At 63.4% G+C, this 19926-nt stretch overlaps 1 protein-coding gene across 4 annotated transcripts; it reads left to right on the top strand.

The window, feature by feature from the left end:
• Positions 1–660: 660 nt before the first annotated feature.
• On the top strand, positions 661–19239 carry CDC42BPG (CDC42 binding protein kinase gamma). 4 transcript variants are annotated; one of them, XM_027580914.1, is made up of 37 exons: positions 661–915; positions 3595–3686; positions 3768–3851; positions 4226–4321; positions 4625–4773; positions 5323–5416; positions 5635–5835; positions 5964–6212; positions 6640–6719; positions 7512–7609; positions 7698–7778; positions 8069–8157; positions 8262–8441; positions 8751–8837; positions 8980–9101; positions 9177–9249; positions 9483–9589; positions 9677–9791; positions 10026–10174; positions 10251–10339; positions 10631–10683; positions 10780–10878; positions 10967–11026; positions 11309–11414; positions 11648–11781; positions 11910–12049; positions 12141–12222; positions 12958–13174; positions 13747–13809; positions 13923–14522; positions 15538–15635; positions 15720–15804; positions 15931–16051; positions 16207–16324; positions 16530–16653; positions 16786–16871; positions 17889–19239. In XM_027580914.1, exons 1-37 carry the CDS (start codon positions 756–758, stop codon positions 17943–17945), a joined length of 4638 nt encoding a protein of 1545 aa, XP_027436715.1. In that variant the 5' UTR covers positions 661–755; the 3' UTR covers positions 17946–19239. The 4 variants fall into 4 exon arrangements, with proteins under 4 accessions (XP_027436715.1, XP_027436714.1, XP_027436713.1 ...); XM_027580913.1 differs by having other exon boundaries at positions 8745–8837; positions 10783–10878; XM_027580912.1 differs by having other exon boundaries at positions 8745–8837.
• Positions 19240–19926: the final 687 nt, after the last annotated feature.

Below are 19926 nucleotides of genomic sequence, written 5' to 3'. Positions count from 1 at the left end.
CCTTCTCAAGCCTCAGTGTGTCCATCTGCCAAATGGGTGTAACCATCCCCGCCTCACCTACCTGTCTCCCAGGTCGGCTGTAACGATCCAAATAGAATGAAATCTGAAACTACCGAGGTTCTCCCCGCCAGCCCTTGGGAGTCGGGGGGAGGGGGGGGAGTGCCAAGCGCTTTGGGCATCCCGAGGACTGAGGGGACTACAACTCCCATCCGGCTCCGGGGCCGCGGGCGTCTCCAGCCCCCTCTCCCTGAGCTGAGGGAGAGGCAGTCGCTGTCCCAGGGGGGCGAGGGAAGCCGAACTGCCCCGGGCATCCCCTACCTAGGTTAGGGGCCGGCGAAGGGCCGGGTACGGCTGCGTCTGGGGCCGCGCGGAAATCCAGGCAGCCTTCCCGGCCCCTACGGGAAGACCCCCTTGTCCAGCCCAGCCAGGAGTTTACTCTTCGGGGCCCGCCCCCCCACTTCCTGGCCAAGGGTTGGCCCCGCCCCCGCGCGCCTCCGCCCTCCCACCTTCACCTCCAGTCGCGTCTCCCATTGGCCGGCGCTCACCTGCCCGTCCGTCGAGGGGCGGGGCAGAGGGCGGGGCGCGGCGCCCAGGTGTGGGCGCGCAGGCGGCAGCGGAGGAAGGTGACAGCGGGGAGGGCGGGAGGGGTGGGGGGAGGACTCGCGGACGACCCGCGGACCTACAGACGGACGGGCCGACGGGCGGGCATGCGGGAGGCCCGGCTCTAGCCCGGGCGCGGGGCTCCGGCCGCAGCCATGGAGCGGCGGCTGCGCGCGCTGGAGCGGCTGGCGCGGGGCGAGGCCGGCGGTGGCCCCGGGCTCGACGGCCTCCTGGATCTGCTGCTGGGGCTGCACCACGAGCTCAGCAGCGCCCCCCTCCGGCGGGAGCGCAACGTGGCGCAGTTCCTGAGCTGGGGTGAGTGACCCGGGCGGGACCGGGGTGGGGCCAAGGTGGGGCGGCCCGAGGGATACCGTGCCGGGACCCTCTCCACCGCCCCCCCCGCGCCCTGCGCCCACAGACCCTCCCGCAGGGAGCGGCACCCCCACGGGCTCCCCGCGCGGAGCCCGCACCGGCCCCGATTCGTGCCGCCCGACCCCTTGGGCCCTCTCGGTTAGCTGCACACCTTACCCTCTCTCAGACACACACACACTCCTTCCCGCTCCCAGAAGCTGGCGCGTGTACACAACACACAACTTACACAGACACAACGCAAGTTTGGTCCCAAGTGTAGACTTCAGACTCAGGTACACAATACATGGCTACAGAGTCACATCCGGGATTCCTCGCTCACACATCATACTTCATGAGCCTGGAGAACAAACAGGCACACACGCAGACCCCTGTGTGTCTCCCGCACCGACACCCGCTTTCTCAGTCTCCCCCATACCACACGGACACGCTGAGATACTCACAGCTCAAGGAGAGACCTGGGGAGCCCCACACTTCACCCTGAACACCACCCCAACTGCACTGGCTGTTACACACTTGCCTACTTCCACTCCCAGATCCACAGGGATTGCACACTTGCAGACATTCCCACACACACACTTCCATCTCTCGGCATACAAGGCCACCCCAAACTGGACACAGGAACTAACCTCAGCTCCTTTCCCTGTGCAGGTCGCTGGCCAGACTTCCTGAGGTCTATTCCCCAGGGCCGGGGAGGGGGGCTTGGCTGGAGGTGGGTCTGCACCCCTTCGTGGTTGACTCCTCTGAGTCACCGGAAGTGGCTGACCTGGGGCAACCCTCAACCCGGTGTGGACACCGGCCTGGCACGAGCCCCAGGCCTCCCTGGTTATGTCAGGCCAGGCCGTGGCGGGGAGGGCATAAGGGCCCGGCCCGGAGGGTGGGGTGAGGCTGGTGTTTGTCCAGTGGGTGACTAGCGTTCCTGGCACTCCTTAGCTCTGGGCCGGCACGAGGCCTGGCCTGGCCTGGTTGGGGGCCTGCAAGACATTCCAGTGAGCTAGCCCCCAGCCCAGCCCTGTCCTCCAGGGTGAGGGCAGCCAGGAAGCCCCTGCCTCCGGTGCCTGCCACTCTCCCTGTCACTTCTGCACCTTACTCATGTGTATCTGACCGTGCTGTCATCACCCGCTGTGATGCCCATGCACACGTGTGTGTGTGTGTGTGTGTGTGTGTGTGTTTGCACACACATGTGCTCCTCCCCGCCAGCCTCTGGCGTCTCCGCCTGGGACCCCAGCATGGGGACCTGTCTGTTGACATCTCCCGAGGTAACCAGCAGGGCAGTGACTCACTCTGCTCCTGCCCCACCTCGTCCCTGCTCCTGCCCAGAGCCCCTGTCCCCTGCGGCAAGGCCAGAGGACTGGGCAGCCTGTCCTGGGGACCGTGATCCTCCTGGCTATGGGCCCCAGGCTTTGGCTCCTGTCTGGCTGATAGGTAGCCACGCTGGCCTTAGTTCCCCCTTGGAAGCCTCGGGCTGCTCCTCCCCAGCGGCACACACAGACCTGGGAAGGAGACAATTAATTTCTGTAAAGAAGTTTCCACACCACCCTTGCTGTGGGGGTTCTGCCTGATAAACCTGTGGAGCAGCTCTCTGTCCCACCCACAGACCCGCCCAGCTGGCAGGGAGTTTACCTGCTGGCAGGGGGAAACTGAGGCAGGGAGCCAGACTGCAGCTGCCCCCAACCCCCCACCAGTCATTCTTGCCTCCTTGAGTTTCCAGGCTCCAATTCCCTCCCCAGGCTCGTGGCTTCTCCCGGCCTGGAAAAGGCCTGGGAGTGGCTGGAGATGCCCCTCAAGGGAGTATCAGGGACTGGGAGAGGAGGCTCTTGCCCAGATGAAAGCCAAGTCCAGAGAGGGAGGCAGGGCCTAGAGTTGTAGGGCTGGTCAGGCCTGGAGAAGATCTTGAGTGTTCGCTCCCTCAGGTGCCAGCATCAGGCGCCAGGAAAGGTTTTTTGGCTCCGTTTTTAAGTCTTGTGAGAACGTGGGCAGACCTATTTATGCCTCCAGACTGTGAAGGCCCCACATGGGGAGCACAAAGCCTGTCCTCCCAGAGCCCTGCGGAACCACTGTGTGACTTGTCCTCTGGGGCTGCCTCAGGCCTCACTCCCAGCCAGGTACCTCCGTGCCTGTAGGGTCCCAAGACCAGGGCTCACAGCTCCCGGTGGCAAGGAAGACTCTGGGGACAAGGAATGTTGTCCGTCCAGTTTCCCAAGACAGGCCCAGGCCTGGTCCTGCCAGGCGCCAAGAACTGTGAGCTGAGGGTGAGAACGGTATCCCCTTCCTCCCCAGGGTGACCTGGTCAGCCAGGGTCAACCCCAGACTGGGAAGGACTACAAGTTCCATCAGCCCCTGGGACTGAGAATGCCTCGAGTCTGGGGATGTGGGTCCAGGGAACCACGGATTTCAGGAGGTCTGGGGGCCAGCTGGTCGGCAAAGCCCAGACCCCACCTTCTGTGCTTCCTACTCACGAATGAGGGGTCTGCAGTCCCTCTTAGCAAGTTGGCCAGAGGCCGCCCCTGGGGAGGCCATCCCTGCTCTGGCCTCCTGGGGGTTGCAGCTTCTGTTTTCCCCAGGCAAGAGAGGGAGCCAGGGCCCTCCCTGTGGGTTCCCTGAGCCCCACTCTGTGCCCCTCAGCCAGCCCCTTCGTAGCGAAGGTGAAAGAGCTGAGGCTACAGAGAGATGACTTCGAGATCTTGAAGGTGATCGGCCGAGGGGCCTTCGGGGAGGTGAGCAAAAGGCATGGGGTAGGTGGGAAGATGGGGTTCGCACCTGGGCAGAGCTGACCCCGGTGCTCCCTATGGCCTCAGGTCGCCGTGGTGAGGCAGAGGGACAGTGGGCAGATTTTTGCCATGAAAATGCTGCACAAGTGGGAGATGCTGAAGAGGGCTGAGGTCAGTTTGGGGTCCGATGGGACTTGGGCACCCCACCAAGGGGCAGGGGGCGGGGGCGGGTGTGCTGCCCCTGGGGCATACAGGGCATGCTGGGGATGGGGCAGGCGAGGCTGCTGAGCCCGCAGAGGACCCACCCCAACAACTGCCAACCTCCCCCATTGCTTCCCCACGATAAGCCTTTCTTAGAAGCTAGCATAGTTCCCATTTTCCTTATGGTAACACTGAGGCCCAGAGCCAGAGAGCACAGGCCCTGGCTCACACAGGCAACCTCGGTCCCAGCTCCTAGATTTACTTATTCTTCATCCCGTGAGCTGGGGAGGAGGGTTTCCTGGGCCCTGATCCCACGCTTCCCCCGCTCCCCAAACCTGCTGCAGACTGCCTGTTTCCGGGAGGAGCGGGACGTTCTGGTGAAGGGGGACAGCCGCTGGGTGACTGCTCTGCATTATGCCTTCCAAGATGACGAGTACCTGGTGAGGAGACTCGGCAAGGTTGGAGGGTGTTGCCTGGGGACAAAGGAGATGCTGGGTCTGAGGAGAGAGAGACCCCTCCTGTGGGAACCACGAGGCTTCCACTCCCCACCAGCTGCTGGGCCTGGAGCCCCTGCCTGAGCTCTGGCTGGAAGCTGGCGGCCCTAGAGCTGCTGGGAGACACTCTCGCCTTCCCAGAACCCCTCAGGACCATGGGGAGGTGGGCAGGAGGCAGGGCCCTGGGACAGGTACCCCCCTACCCTCCCTGTCTGATTCTTGCCCATCCCCCTTTCCACCACCATCCAGTACCTGGTGATGGACTACTATGCGGGTGGGGACCTCCTCACTCTGCTGAGCCGCTTTGAGGACCGCCTCCCGCCCGAGCTGGCCCAGTTCTACCTGGCTGAGATGGTGCTGGCCATCCACTCTTTGCACCAGCTGGGCTACGTCCACAGGTAGGGCCCCCAACCCACCTGCTGACTGCCCTGGGGACAGCTGACAGTTGCTGAGCACCCCCACATGCCAAGCCCTATGCTGGGTGCTTCGTACACATGACGCCTTTGAATCCCCATGCTAAAAAGCTTATGTGATGGGGGCTGCCCTTGTCCCTACTTTACAGGTGAGAAAGTCAGGGCTTAGCCTAGGTAAGCACCTGGCTCGAGGTGACTCAGCTAGCGGTTTGCACCCGGGAAGTCTGACTCCTGCATCCCCCACAGCGTGCCCTGCTGCTGCCAGAGATCATCCTTACGGGTCGGCTTTTCCCCATCTAACCACCTTCTTCCTTCTTGAGAGCCAGGAGCCCTCGCCACCAGCCTCCACCCCCCCCACCGGCCCCCCCACCGTATGCATGCATACACACCGTTCTTGTGTGCTCACGGGAATACGTGTGAGCAGATACGCGCTGGGGTTTGCATGTGCCCATGTACTCACATCCAGGCATGCGCCTGAACACACACCTACACACGCGGTTGATGTCAAGCCCCTCTTCCCCTGCGCTCCCCCAGGGATGTCAAGCCGGACAATGTCCTACTGGACATGAACGGTCACATCCGCTTGGCTGACTTCGGCTCGTGCCTCCGTCTCAACAACAGTGGTATGGTAAGGCCCCAGGGTGAGGGCAGGGGCACCCGGCCCAGAGAGCTTCCAGGGGAAGGAAGGACTGAGTCGAGGCCCCAGGTGGGGTCAGCAGGCCGGCTAAGCCTGAGGGGGGGCGGTGGTGGTGTCAGGGCCAGACCAGGGGCTCTGGTGAGGGGCCATCAGGCCTAGCCAAGCCCAAGGCTGTCCTCATGGCATCCTCACCTCCCTTCCCCCACCAGGTGGATTCGTCAGTGGCAGTAGGGACGCCGGACTACATCTCCCCTGAGATCCTGCAGGCCATGGAGGAAGGCAAAGGCCACTACGGCCCACAGTGTGACTGGTGGTCCCTGGGCGTCTGTGCCTACGAGCTGCTCTTCGGGGAGACGCCCTTCTATGCTGAATCCCTGGTGGAAACCTACGGCAAGATCATGAACCATGAGGTCTGGCTGCCAGGCTCTGGGGCTCTGGGAGGGCAGCAGGAGTCCTGAGCCCCCACGGCTGGGACGCCCGCAGGTGGGGGTGGGGTCCTGGGCGCCCACCTGCACCCCTCCCTCCCCCTGGCTTGCAGGACCATCTGCAGTTTCCCTCGGACGTGCCTGACGTGCCGGCCACTGCCCGGGACCTGATCCGCCAGTTGCTGTGCCGCCAGGAGGGGCGGCTGGGTCGCGGGGGGCTGGACGACTTCCGGAACCACCCCTTCTTTGAAGGCGTGGACTGGGAGCGACTGGCAACCAGCACTGCTCCCTACATCCCTGAGCTTCGTGGGCCCGTGGACACTTCCAACTTCGACGTGGACGACGACACCCTCAACCATCCGGTGAGTAGTGGGTCCCACTGCCTGGACCCTTGCTGGCTGTGGGGAGCCCCCAGAAGTTCTCCAGAGCAGCTGCTGGGTGGAGGATGAGGCCCTCGCACTCCAGAGGCTCACGGGCGTTATGGTTCACCTGAGCGGGTTCACCTGTGCCACGGTGGGTTGTAACGGCTGAAGGTCCTCGGACCTCAAGTGTCATCCTGTTAACCAGAGGTCTTGTAAGGGAGAAGACTCTAGCGGCACGTGGGAGGCCATGGCCGTAAAGGCTTATGGGAATCGTGGTCTGTTTAGGCGGGGGCCACGTCACCCTTCTCGGTTCCCTCTGAGCAGGAGGAGGTCGGCACTCCCAGTCCCAGGGGAGTCCCCTGGGTCTTGAGCCTCAGCCTGGAGCCAGGCCTGCCTGTTGAGTGTGACACTGCTTCTCCTTCTGCAGGGGACCCTCCCACCACCCTCCCACGGAGCCTTCTCCGGCCACCACCTGCCATTCGTGGGCTTCACCTACACCTCGGGCAGGTGAGTCTCGTCCTCACATACCTAGAGGGGGGCCCGGCCTGGAGGACACTGGGAACGTGGCCCGCTGGGACCCCGGGAAAGAGGCTGAATGGCCTACCTGGTGCCTGCATGTGACAGGTGCTCCGGGAGTATGCTCTGAGCCCTCGGGAAGACATCTCCCATGTCCTCAAGTTCTGGTGGAGCCCTGCCTATGCCCCCCATGGGTCCCATCCCAGCATCTGGCCCTTAGAGGACCCTCCACGCAGGCGGAGAGTGTCCTGGACTCAGAACCAGAGGCCTAGAGTTAGATGGGCCCCTCCAAGTCCCTGAGCTGCACTTTATGCCTCTTTATGCCAATTTTACACTGGGTTGGGTGATCGAGTTCCTTCGAGGGGCTGGCCTGAGACTGAGATGAGGAGGCACTCTGAGGTGCAAGCAAAGGCGTCTGACCCGCACCCCGAGCGCCACTGTGTGCTGGGCATGGGGCCAGCTGGCCCAAAACACCCCATCCTGGTGCCAGTCCCTGCGAGAGGGCCGGTGAGGAAACTGAGGTGTTCCTCAGATATGTTAGGTGACTGTTCAAAAGGGCCAGGGCTGGGGCTTGAACCTGGGTCTGGGGGACCTTCGGGCACAGCCCTGGGCTGGGGTCTGGTCCAGGCTGGTCTGTTTCTGCCAGCACGGAGCCCAGGGCTGGGTACAGAGCTGGCGGACAGAGGGTGTTTCTTGGATGAACGGACGACTGGATGCGGGAAGATGGCGGGCTATTGGGGGGGGAGGGTTTTCTGCCAACACGGGTCGCCCTGCTGTCCCCAGTCCGGGCCCTGAGAGCAGCTCTGAGCAGCTGGCTGGCCTCGAGGAGCAGCTCCGTTGTCTGGAGCAGGAGAAGATGGAGCTGAGCCAGAAGCTCCACGGTACGGGCTCCCCAGCCGGGCCGGGTGGGTCTGACCCGGGAGCTGCTGCTGGACTAGCTACTCACCAACGGGTGCCCCTGCTCTGCAGAGGCCCTGCAGGTCTCCTCAGACCACCGGGAGCTGGAGCGCCTACGGAAGGAAGTGCAGACCCTACAGGGCAGGCTGTCAGGTATCCCGCTCCCCCCCCCCGCCACCCCACCTCTTTCCCCCGTGCTTGCCCTGGAGGCTGAGCGGCTTTCCCCAGCACACCTGAGTCCAACCTGGATTCCAGTCCCGCCCTGACTCTGTATATGAGGTGTGATCTCAGAGAAGTATTTTAAACTCTCTGAGCCTACACGTAGAAAATGGGCCAAGGAGACCCACTTCCCAGGCTGTGGTGGGGGTTCTGTGAGCCACTGCATGCAGAGTGTCTGGCTGAGGCTATCAGGACGTGTGGGCCTCAGTGACGATTCCTGGCAGAGACACCAAGGGACAGCAAGGCCCAGATGGATGGTGGTAGCCTGGGCCAGGACTGCAACCTACGGCAGGAGCGAGACCGGCTCGTCCGGGTGAGGGCCTGGTGAGGTGGGGGCGCGGCCCAGGGCTCCACGCTAAGGGGGTCCGTGTGCTGACTCCAGGCTTTGCCCTCCCCGCCTCCTCTCGGGCCGCCCAGGAGCTGGCCGAGGCTCAGGCAGGGCTGCGGGGGCAGGCACAGGAGCTCCGCAGAGCCCGGGAGCGGCAGGAGGACCTGCTCCAGAGGCTGCAGGACGCCCAGGAGAGAGAGGCAGCCGCAGCCAGCCAGACCCAGGCCCTGAGCTCCCAGCTGGAGGAAGCCCAGGACAACAGCAGAAGGGTGAGTGATGGGGGCAGGTGGGGACAGCGGCAGAGCCCTGCCCTCGTGGCCCCCCAGGGTGGCTGGAGGAAGCCTAGGGAGCTCAGGCCTCGGTGCTGGCAACACCACGTGCCTCTGTGGCCCCACTGTGGCTGACTGAGGCCCGAGCCAGGGGATGCGTTTGGGGGGGGGGGGCGGGCGGCGGCTGGAGGTTCACTGCCTGCATTCCTGCTGTGGCCGGCAGGCCCCAGAGTCTGTAGCAAGGCGGGGGAGTGGCTTGGGGTGGACACGGTCAGCAGTGGCTGCCCCCACGCCTCGTCACAGTTGCAGGCCCAGGTGGCCGCCCTCTGCCGGGAGGTGACACAGCTCCAGAGACAGAGGGAGCGAAGTCTTGAGAAGGAATCTTTCCGGGTCAAGGTAGTGAGGTCTTACCCTCTTCCAAGGGACACTTCCTTTGGCCCGACCTACTCAGGGCCCTGAGGGCCCCACCTGGGTCCCTGGAGTGGAGTGGGCCATAGCTCCTCAGGCCCCTGCCCTGATCGCTCTCTGTATCCTCAAGACCATCCACACAGCCTCTGAGACCAATGGCACGGGGCTGCCTGAGGGCGGGCCTCAGGAAGCGCAGCTGAGGAAGGAGGTGGCTGCCCTGCGTGTGCAGCTGGAGCAGGCCCGGGGCCGCGGGTGAGTTGGGCTGCCGGGTGGGGGACTGGAGGAGGGCCTGTGCTGGGAGTCATCGAGTCATCCTCTCTTCCCCAGGCTGAGTGGGAAGGAGGAGGCTCTGTGCCGGCTACAGGAAGAGAACCGGCGGCTGAGCCTGGAGCAGGAGCGGGTGAGCATGGCGGACGGAGGGCGGACAGAACTACAGGCAGTGGGACAGGGGTGGGGAGCTGGCCGGGTGGACGGTCCGAGCTGCCAGGGTCCCAGAGCAGGCGGTCTCCCCAGCCCAGTGGCACCCACAGCTGGCAGGCGAGCTATGGTGGGTAAACTAGGGTGGACACGGATGGGGCTCCGGGGCATGTGGGGGCCCCTGGGGACTGACCCCTCTTCCCGCCTGGCCCCCAGCTGGTGGAAGAGCTGGAGCGGGAGCAACAGAGCAAGCAGCAGCTGGAGGGCGAACGGCGGGAGACGGAGAGCAACTGGGAGGCCCAGATCGCAGACATCCTCAGCTGGTGGGGGCCGAGGGGCTAGCGGGGAGGGGCTGGGCCCAGGCAGGGCCGAGGGTCCAGGCCAGGACCCTGAGCCGCCTTCCCAATCAGGGTGAATGATGAGAAGGTCTCAAGAGGCTACCTGCAGGCCCTGGCCACCAAGATGGCTGAGGAGCTGGAGTCCTTGCGGAACGTGGGCACCCAGACGCTCCCTCCCCGGCCGCTGGTGAGCCCCTGCAAACACCCTGGGGGGCGGGCGTGCCAGGAGCCTCACTTGGCAGGCGGGGACACCAAGCTCATGGAAGGTCAGTGACTGCCTGAGCTCACAGTGGGTCAGTGGCCAGTCTAGAGCTTTGAGTCTGGCCAGGTGGCATGGACGGCAGTGCGCTCGAGTGGGAGGGGCCTCTGAGGCAGCCCAGGCCCTGGGGGGCGTCTTACCTGGACGCCCCCTGGCCACCAGGACCACCAGTGGAAGGCCCGGCGGCTGCAGAAGATGGAGGCCTCTGCCAGGCTGGAGCTGCAGTCGGCCCTGGAGGCTGAGATACGGGCGAAGCAGAGCCTGCAGGAGCGGCTGACACAGATGCAAGAGGCCCAGCTGCAGGCCGAGAGGTGAGAGCACGGGCAGGCCCTGCAAAGGGGGCTCCAGACGTCTGTGGGGGGCTCTGACGAGCTCTCCCTCCCCCAGCCGCCTGCAGGAGGCCGAGAAGCAGAACCAGGGCCTGCAGCAGGAACTGGCTGCGCTGCGGGAAGGACTAGCGGCCCGCGGCCCAGGGGGTAAGTGCTCGTCTGCCTGCCTGTCTGGGAGCGAGACCCCCGCTCAAGCTTCGTGGGGACCAAGGGGGGCCCACGATGGCCTTGCAGGACTGTGGAGACAAGAGCTCGTTCCAGACTCTGCTGTTTACCCCACTGTTGCCTGGCACTTACGGAGCCCACCACGGCCTGCAGTCATTGCTCCGTTTCACCGAGGTGGAAACTGAGGCTCCTGCTGACCCCCAGTTCCTCAGGAACGAGTGTTAGGCCTGGGCCAGGGACCCACCCCCAGTGACCTGTGCTCTCTGTTTGCAGACTCTAAGCCCTCGAACTCCCTGATTCCCTTCCTGTCCCTCCGGAGCTCAGAGGTAAGAACTGTGCATGCAGGCTGGTTGGGAGGAGTCCTGGGGAGAAGCACAGGGGCCTTGACTCCCCCCTACCCCCCACCCCATCTCACTCCCCAGAAGGATTCCACCAAGGACCCTGGCCTCTCAGGGGAGGCCCTGAGGCCTGGTGTGGAGCCAGAGCTGAGGCCAGAGGGCCGCCGCAGCCTGCGCCTGGGGGTGAGGACAGGCGGGAGTCCCATGTCTGGGGGGCTGGGCCCCACCGGCTGCCTGTGCCCTCCTCACCTGTTTGCTTGCCTCCCCTCAGGCCGTGCTCCCCAAGGCACCTGCTGCTCCCACTGCCCCTGCAGAAGGTCCTCCTGCAAAGGTCAGCACCTGGAGGGGTGGAGGAGGCTGGGGGCACCAAGCCATTCTGCCAGGTCTCCAAGGACCTGCTTGGGTCCCTCCACGGGCATGATGGCTGGTAGAGCCCACGGGGGACGGTGGCAGTGAGTTTGAGCGCTGTGACAGACTCACTGGGGCTGGGTTCACACTGCCACGGGCCCATTCCCCCATCCCACCTGACCCCTCAGGTTGGCCTTGGGGGTGGGATGCAGGGCCCTGGGAGGCCACGGTCAGGCGAGGGTAACGGGCTGTCCCACCTTCCCAGCCTGGCTCACACGTGCTGCGGCCCCGGAGCTTCCCATCCCCTACCAAGTGTCTCCGCTGCACTTCGCTGATGCTGGGCCTGGGCCGCCAGGGCCTGGGCTGTGATGGTGAGCCCCCCCCCCCCACCTTCACGCCCCCCTCCCGTCCCTGGGTGGAAGGAATGAGACGGCCCTGATCTTGACATACCCTGACTTTCCGCGGCTCGTTTCCGCTGCTCCATTTTGCTCTCTTGTTTTGTCTCTTCTCACGTGATGGGAAAATTGGTGAGAGTTCAGAGTCCTGGTTCTGGGCTGTCCCCACCCAGCATCACACCACCGGCTTCTCCTGATTTCCCCCACAGCCTGTGGCTACTTCTGTCACTCAGCGTGTGCCCCCCAGGCCCCGCCCTGCCCCGTGCCCCCTGACCTCCTCCGCGCAGCCCTGGGAGTGCACCCCGAAACGGGCACGGGCACGGCCTACGAGGGCTTCCTGTCGGTGAGCGGGTGGCTGGCCGGGGAGGGGGCAGCTGGCCGGGGAGGGGGCAGGGGTGGCCGGCACGGGCGGGGCCGAGCCCAGCGGGCCCTCCCATGCTTGCCTTACCCCCCCCCCCCGCCCCCGTGCAGGTGCCGCGGCCCTCGGGTGTCCGGCGCGGCTGGCAGCGCGTGTTCGCAGCCCTCAGCGACTCCCGCCTGCTCCTGTTTGATGCCCCTGACCCACGGCTCAGCCCGGCCAGTGGGGCCCTGCTGCAGGCCCTCGATCTGAGGTGGGTGCCTGGCAGGGGCGAAGGGCTATGGTGGTGGGGGGAGGCGGCCAGGGGCCCTGTGACCTCTGACCAACTCCATGGCCCTCCCCAGGGACCCCCAGTTCTCAGCCACCCCGGTCCTGGCCTCTGATGTTATCCACGCCCAGTCCAGGGACCTGCCCCGCATCTTTAGGGTGAGTGCCGGGCAGGCTGGGCCGGGCCACCATCCGCCTCCATGCAGCCCTGCTCCAGCCACCCTTCTCTGTGTCCTTCTCCGTGGCTGCCCTCCCCACCCCCGCGCCACCTCCACAAGGACGGTTACAGTACCCTCCATCCCACAGTGCAGCGTGCTTTCCGTTTGTGAAGCTGGCCACGTTCTGCTCATTTAGGATCCTTCTGTGGCTTCCCATCGCCCGCAGGGTGCTCCTGACCGTGGCCTTGAGGCCTCATATTTCTGACCCTGTGGGCCTCCCTGGCCTCCCTCTGGAGCCTCTCTCTGCTTGGAACACGGCTCGCTTTCTCCAGTTCCAAAAGTGCCCTATAACCACGGACCCTTCCCATCCTGTTTGCTCTGCTCGGCTCAGGCCGCCCCCGAGCCTCTCCTTAGCCTGGACCATTCCTGGTTACTCCACTCACCCCCTGGGCTCCAGCAGAAATGTCTCTTCCCCGGGGAGGTCATCTTTCACTGTCGGCCTGGGGCTGTGTGTTCCCACGATGCCCTGTCCCTCCCCGACCACGGCACTGGCTCTGGGTTGTGGCCTTGTTGGTGTGACGCTCTGACCGTCCTGTCTGGCGAATCACCTACTATAAGACAGCTTCTGGCCCTGCACCTGGCCGCTCACCTGGTGCTAAGAGGCATCGACTGGGGCGGAGGGAGGGGATGGCCGGCTGTCGACCCACAGCCCTGCAGCCTGGGTCCCTGCCCACAGGTGACAGCCTCCCAGCTGACCGTGCCCCCCGCCGTGTGCACCGTGCTGCTGCTGGCCGAGAGCGAGGCCGAGCGGGAGCGCTGGCTGCAGGTGCTGGGCGAGCTGCAGCGGCTGCTGCTGGACACGCGGCCAAGGCCGAGGCCGGTGTACACACTGAAGGAAGCCTATGACAATGGGCTGCCGCTGCTGCCCCACGCGCTCTGCGCCGCCATCATCGGTGAGCCGCATGCTGAGGGGCATCGCCCTGGGCGGGCTCCGGGGAGAAGTCTGGGCCTGTTGGGAGGGTCCCTGCCCAGTCCCTACAGCCATGAGCTGCGGACGCTCCACATTATGGACGTCACCCTCCCCTGGGCATGGCTGTGTGGGCAGCCTGAGCCAGGGGGCCGGGGGCTTGGCTTCTGCCACTCCATTTCTCTGTGCCTCAGTTTCTGCTTTTTCTCAAAGAATCTTGTGAGTGAAAAGAGCAAAGGCTTTTAGCAAGAGACGAATGAGGGCTCCCGTCCCGGCTTTCTTATTGGCAGCAGGGAGACCACAGGGGAGCCTCACACCACCTCCTGTGGAGCTGCTATGTTTGTCCAGGAGCCTGGCGCTCAGCGGAACCTCCATGAGGAAGTGAGGGAGCAGTGCCTCCTGGCTTCCCCGGGCAGCTGGCCGCGGCCCTGAGCCAGCCCCTGCCCTAGAGAGCTGTGATTGCCATCCCCATGTCCTCAGGAGGAACTGAGGCTCAGCAAGGACAGGGAGGGTGCAGATGGGCTCCCTGACCCCTGATTCTCTCCCTCCCCCTACTAGACCAGGACCGGCTTGCTCTGGGCACCGAGGACGGGCTGTTTGTGATCCACCTGCATAGCAATGGTACAGGCCAGGGTGGAGCTGGGTGGGGGTCAGCCCCAGGGGCCAGAGGAGGATGGGCACGGGGCTGTTCTTCACCCACCTGCTGGTGACACTCTCCTTTGCCAACCCCGAAGACATCTTCCAGGTGGGCGAGTGCCGGCGGGTGCAGCGGCTGGCTGTGAGCCCTGTGGCGGGCCTTCTGGTTGTGCTGTGCGGCCGTGGCCCCAGCGTGCGCCTCTTCGCCCTGGCCAAGCTGGAGAGCACGGAGGTGGTGGGTGCCAAGATCCCCGAGTCTCGAGGCTGCCAGGTGCTGGCAGCCGGGCGCATCCTGCAGGCCCGCACCCCCGTTCTCTGTGTAGCCGTCAAGCGCCAGGTGCTCTGCTACCAGCTGGGCCCAGGCCCAGGGCCCTGGCAGCGCCGCATCCGAGAGCTGCAGGCACCCGCACCTGTGCAGAGCCTGGGGCTGCTGGGCGACCGGCTGTGCGTGGGAGCCGCCGGTGCCTTCGCCCTCTACCCGCTGCTCAACGAGGCTGCGCCCTTAGCGCTAGGGGCCGGTCTGGTGCCTGAGGAGCTGCCACCGTCCCGCGGGGGCCTGGGCGAGGCACTGGGCGCCGTGGAGCTCAGCCTTAGTGAGTTCCTGCTGCTCTTCACCACTGCGGGGGTTTATGTGGACAGCGCCGGCCGCAAGTCTCGCATCCACGAGTTGCTGTGGCCAGCAGTGCCCACGGGCTGGGGTAAGGCCTGCAGAGGGCCAGGCTGTGGAGGGTCCTCCTGCCTGACCACCCCCTGCTCTGCCCTCAGTGGGCTGCCCCAGATCTTCCTCTCCCAGGCCTCTGCTCATGCTCTTCCCCCCTTGCCTGAACTGTTCTTCCTGTACCTGGCAAACTCTTAACCAAGTCCAGCCGCAGTGCCAGCTCTGGGCCTGGAGCTGGTAGGCTCTCCGCAAACGACCACCATGATTTCTGCCATTGTCATTACTGCTTTCACGCTCCCTGCCCTGCCTTCCCCCATTGCTGGTCCTTTGTTCCTTTTTGCTCCCCCACCTCTGTGTGCAGACCTCTGCCCTACTGCTTTTCGCACCTTCTTCTAATGACTGGTTTGGTACAGTGGGGGCCTACGGAATGGGCTGGGGCTGGTTTCTTCATCCCATCCTGCACCCAGCCCAGGGAAGCACACCTTAGGGGCTATGAATGTTTGGAGGAATTAATGAGTGAATGAACGAGTGAACAGGGCAGTGGAGGAGGTAACTGTGAGATGGTGTCCAGGCTAGAAGACAGGGACAGAGCTCTCTTCACAAGCAGTGGCTCTTCTGGGGTTGGGCCCGTGGGTTGGGTGCAGCCCAGACTTCGTCTGTGGGAGTTGGAATCAGACTGCCCAGGGCTAATTCCCAGCTCTCACTCACCACTGGGTGACCGTGGCCCTTACTTAGCTCTGGGGTTCCATTCTGTCATCTGTAAGTTAGGGGTGATAATACGACCTGCCCAGAGTTGTTTAAGAAGTGAAGGAAAAAAAAGTCTGCCAAGTGGTTGGAACTTTGCCTGGCATGCCAGATAGGGAGCGAGTGCTCCATGGCTGTAATCTCTGATTCCTTATGGACCTTGGGTGGGGCAACCTGGAGTCTTCAAAAGGACCTCTGGTTGGGCGTGGAAGTTACTGTAGGGCGGAGGACACAGGGGGGTGTTCCCCAGGCCACAGCCGAGGAAACAAGCCCCCAGAGGTGCCTGACGAGCGCGGTCTCCTGCCCCGCAGGTTATGCAGCCCCCTACCTGACAGTGTTCAGCGAGAACTCCATCGATGTGTTTGATGTAAGGAAAGCAGAATGGGTCCAGACGGTGCCACTCAAGAAGGTGAGGGCCTGCCCAGACCCCTCCCTGGCCCTGGACCGGGGTGCAGTCGGGGAGCACGGCTGACCTCTGTGCCTGCTGCCTCAGGTGCGACCCCTAAACCCGGAGGGCTCCCTGTTCCTCTTTGGCACGGAGAAGGTCCGCCTGACCTACCTCAGGAACCGGCTGGCAGGTGAGGACGTGCGTGTGCAAGCGAGTGCGGAGTGTGTGCGTTCACGTGTGGATGTGTGACCCTGAGCTCCAGCGGACGGGCCCTGGGGACTTGGGAGCACCGTCCGGCTCTCTGCTACTCCCACAGAGAAGGACGAGTTCGACATCCCCGACCTCACTGACAACAGCCGGCGCCAGCTGCTCCGCACCAAGAGCAAGCGCCACTTCTTCTTCCGAGTGTCTGAGGAGCAGCGGCAGCAGCGGCGCAGGTGCGCGTGCGCGACGCGGCGGCTGGGCGGGGCACCCCCCCCAGGCTTGGGGGCGGGGCGAAGCCCCGGCCGGTTCCAGGGGCGGGGGCGTTTCGGCAGAGGGCCGAGGAGATCTCTTGCGCCGCCCCTCCCCCCCATATTCCCTCCACCCGCAGGGAGATGCTGAAGGACCCCTTTGTGCGCTCCAAGCTCATCTCACCGCCCACCAACTTCAACCACCTGGTGCACGTGGGCCCCACGGACGGGAAGCCCAGCGCCAGGGACCTGCCCCGGGTGAGTTCTCCGGGGCCAATCACGAGCTTCCCTAGTGAGGCTCAGCCAATCACGGGCCTTCCTGACGCGCTTGAGCCGATCGCAGCCCTCTGCTTACCTCGGACCCGGGACCTCAGCACGTCCAGGCTGGGGGCCCCACTGCGGTTCATTTGCCCTGGGATGGTGCGCCGCCCGGCCTCAGCCCTTCTGCATTGTCCCCCAACAGGCTCCAGAAGGGAAGGGCCGAGGTACCCGCGGCTTCGGCCCCCAGCGTCCCCATAGCTTCTCGGAGGCTTCGCGCCGCCCAGCCTCCGTGGGCAGCGACGGGCTCGCTGGAGACGCGGACGCCGGTAAGGACAACCCCGCTGCTTCCACTGCCTCCCATTTCCCTCCCCAAAGTTTCCACGCCCTTTGGACCCCTCATATTTGACCTTGGATTTTTGTGTCTCCCCCGCCCCGCCCCCATCCTGCTCCTGGAGCAGTGAAGAGGAAGCCTTGGACATCTCTGTCCAGCGAGTCCGTGTCCTGCCCCCAGGGATCTCTGAGCCCCGCAGACTCCCTGATACAGGTGAGCTGATGGGGGTTTTCCCCTCCCATGTAAAAGCACAGGTAGTTCTGTTCTGTGCTAGACCCTGTGCTGGGACCTGAAGCCAGAGAACAAGCTGAGCCCATCCCTGCCCTGGATCCTACGGGAAGCAGACTCTCCCCACAGTGGGCCCCAACAGAGACCTGGAGGCAGGTCGGCCTAGGTGGGAATCTTGGCCCTGACTGTCCCAGGAGTGTGGCCCTGGGCGAGATGTCCAGCTTCTTTCACTTATAAATGAGGTTATTATTTGAGATTATTCTAGAAGTGGTAACCGTATGAGGTGATGATGATTTCAGCAGGGTGCCTGACACATGGGGAGAGTGCCACAGAAGGGCAACTCTTTAGAGGCCCAACCTGAGGTGGAAGGATCAGAGGAGAGTCCACTCTGGCTGGGGACAGGGGAAGACATAAGGGGAGCTGGGAAGGCTCCCATTCACCCTCAGGCCACTTCTCCATTGCCACCCCCAGTGGAGCCGCACCAGGCCACTCAGAGCTCTGGGATTTGCCATATTCTTTCACACCTTCCGGCTCTTGTCCCTGACGTCCACCCTCTTTGAAGGCCCTTTCATTAACATCCAGGCCACCTTCAAAGCTCTGCACTAATAGCACCCTTTCCAAAAATCACCTGGTTGCCTGGCAGCCACCAGCCTCCCTAGGGCCCGTGCCCTGCTCCCTCCACCCCTCCTTGTCAGTCCTTCTGTGCTATGGTCTTCCTCCGAAGCCAGTCCTCCTCCCTCAACTGTGGGCTCCCTGATAGCGAAGGTCAGGTTTGTCTTCTGCCTGCCCAGAGTAAAGCGTGTCTGTTGACTGAGGAAGAATAGAGTAAATGAACAGAGGGACTTTGATTTGGGCTCCAGGGTTTTTCTCCTACAGCCCCACTCCCACCTCACATCTGGCCTCCTCCAAGGGTCTGGATGCAGGAGGTGATGGGTCCTGGGAAGGCCCCTGGGGGGCACTGGTCTGGTGAGAAAAGAGTCCTTCCTTCTGTTTCCCCTCCAGGTGTCAGAACGGCCCCGGAGCCTCCCCCCAGCCCCTGAGTCAGAGGGCTCCCCTTGACACCCTCTGGCAGGGCCCACCCCGATCCCAGGACCGAGAGACAGAAACGAGCAAAGAGCTTGAGGAATGCCATGCTCCGGCTGGCCCGGGATGTGTGGAAATTCGGACTCAGGGAGGGCCTGGGTTGGAGAGCGACTCGGAGGCTGGTCTGGGTACCCAGGACCTGGGGGTCCTGACTCCCAGCCCTTATCCGGCCTTTCCCCTCTGCTCCCAGCCCCTGTCTGTGCTAGCTACTGGGAATAGGATGGCCCCCTTTCTGCCCTGGGGGCCCATCTGCCCTGGAGTCCAGGGGCGATTGTGCCAAAGCTCTCCTTTCCAGTGCCAAGCCTCAGAAGGCCTGCAAGCAAGAGTTGGGATGAGGGATGGAGAAGGACTGGGTCCCTGGGAACAATGTGGGGTCTCTTGGCTGTGGACCGTCTAGCCTCTAGGTGAGGCCAAGTTGGGGCATATCGCCGTCTCCGCTCAGGGTCAAGGTAGGAAAGGCAGAGTCTGATCCAAAGGAGAGGAGAGTGGGGCCCCTGGCTGGCTCAGTCAGTAGACCATGTGGCTCTTGATCTCAGGGTTGTGAGTTCAACCCCACGTTGGGTGTAGAGATTACTTACAAAATAAAAAAATACATATATATATATATATATTTTTTTTTTTTAAAGGAAAGGAGGATAGACAAGGAGCAGGGAGGCTGTAAGTGAAGGAGGATGTAGGTGAAGGAAGTAGGAGAGGGAAGGGGCAGGGAAGGAAGTGGGAGAGGCAGGAGGGAAGAGGCATCCAGAGGAGGAGGGGGATAAAGGAGGAGCAGTGAAGAGCAGAGAGCCAAGGGGGGCCCGGGAGGAGAGCACTACTGATAGGGGCCCTCTCTCTCTGGGGAGGAGCTTGGCGGGGTTGGGAACAGAGAGGGGCCCTGAGAACCAACTGACCTTGCATCTGATCCGCCCATGGGGGAGATCATTCCTAGACAGGGATGGGATGGGGAGGGTATTTATAAAGGCTACGTGGTGGGAGATGGCACCTGATGGGGGCCGCTGGAGGGTCTCCAGGCACATTCTGGCCCCTCCCAGAAAGGGGGGTGGTCCTTCTTCTCAAAGCTTCAACCACCTGTGTATTAGGGGATCATAGGGGGCGTTTTATTATTGATCATAGTCATTATTATTGTTATTATATTACTATTTTTATTAAACTTCCCTCTACTGACAAGTTGGGGGCAAAATAAGTATTTATCTCTTCAAACGCCATATTCCCAGGAGGGATTGACCCTGATGCTCTGTGAGGCAGTAAGAAACCAATAAAGACGACTTTTTAAGCTGCTGGCCTCCCTGCCTGGATCTGTCCCCGTGGGGCTCAGAAAATGGGGGCGGGGGGAGGGGGAAGATCAGAGATGGAGGGAGGAACAGGGATGTCAGGGACAGTTACAGACTGAGTTGTCTCCCCCATACTTTCAGGAGTCATGTGACACATGCAAATGGGGGTGAGGACAGTTCAACAGCAAAGGGACGGTTTACAAAAGTGTGGGCAGTGGTCGTAGAGCCCACCAAGGAGAGGCGGTGCTCCTGAGCCCTAGCGGGTGGGAAGCTGTCAGCCCCCACAGGCAGGAAGAGGCAGTGGTGTCCCCTGATAGTCACTGTGGCTCTCAGTAGGACTTGGCTGTGGTTGAGCAGAAAGGCAGCCAGCCCAGGAATAAATTCCTCATACCTCCCTCGACTCCCTCCCTCCACCTCCCGCCTCCCTTCGTCCAAACACAAGCAGCAGCCAAAGGACACTAGAGCCTGTTCCCTGCAGCTCCGGGAACAGCGGAAACAGTGCAGCCTTGGGGGCACGGAGCTGGGTGGAGCAAGGTAGAACGGGATCTGTAGGGCACACCAGGGGTGCCAGCACCCTGTTGCCCCACCCAGGCTGGTAGGCGTGGGAGGACTCTCATTGGTTCCTAGCTCAAGGCTCCCTGACTGACAGGACCCAAGAGGCGCGTGAGGAAGGAGCGTACAGCCTG

This window comes from Zalophus californianus, chromosome 11 (genome assembly GCF_009762305.2).
Source record: "Zalophus californianus isolate mZalCal1 chromosome 11, mZalCal1.pri.v2, whole genome shotgun sequence".
NCBI classification, from domain to species: domain Eukaryota; kingdom Metazoa; phylum Chordata; class Mammalia; order Carnivora; family Otariidae; genus Zalophus; species Zalophus californianus.
The sequence above is the reverse complement of the archived record's forward strand: the minus strand, read 5'-3'. Positions and strand labels throughout refer to the sequence as shown.

Excerpts from the sequence above, each read along its gene's own strand:
- CDC42BPG (XM_027580912.1), top strand. The coding sequence starts at position 756 with ATGGAGCGGCGGCTGCGCGCGCTGGAGCGGCTGGCGCGGGGCGAGGCC. Across the intron at positions 12,050-12,140 it reads CTGCAGGCCCTCGATCTGAG|GGACCCCCAGTTCTCAGCCA; the intron begins GTGGGTGCCTGG and ends GGCCCTCCCCAG. Across the intron at positions 13,810-13,922 it reads GATCCACCTGCATAGCAATG|ACATCTTCCAGGTGGGCGAG; the intron begins GTACAGGCCAGG and ends CCAACCCCGAAG.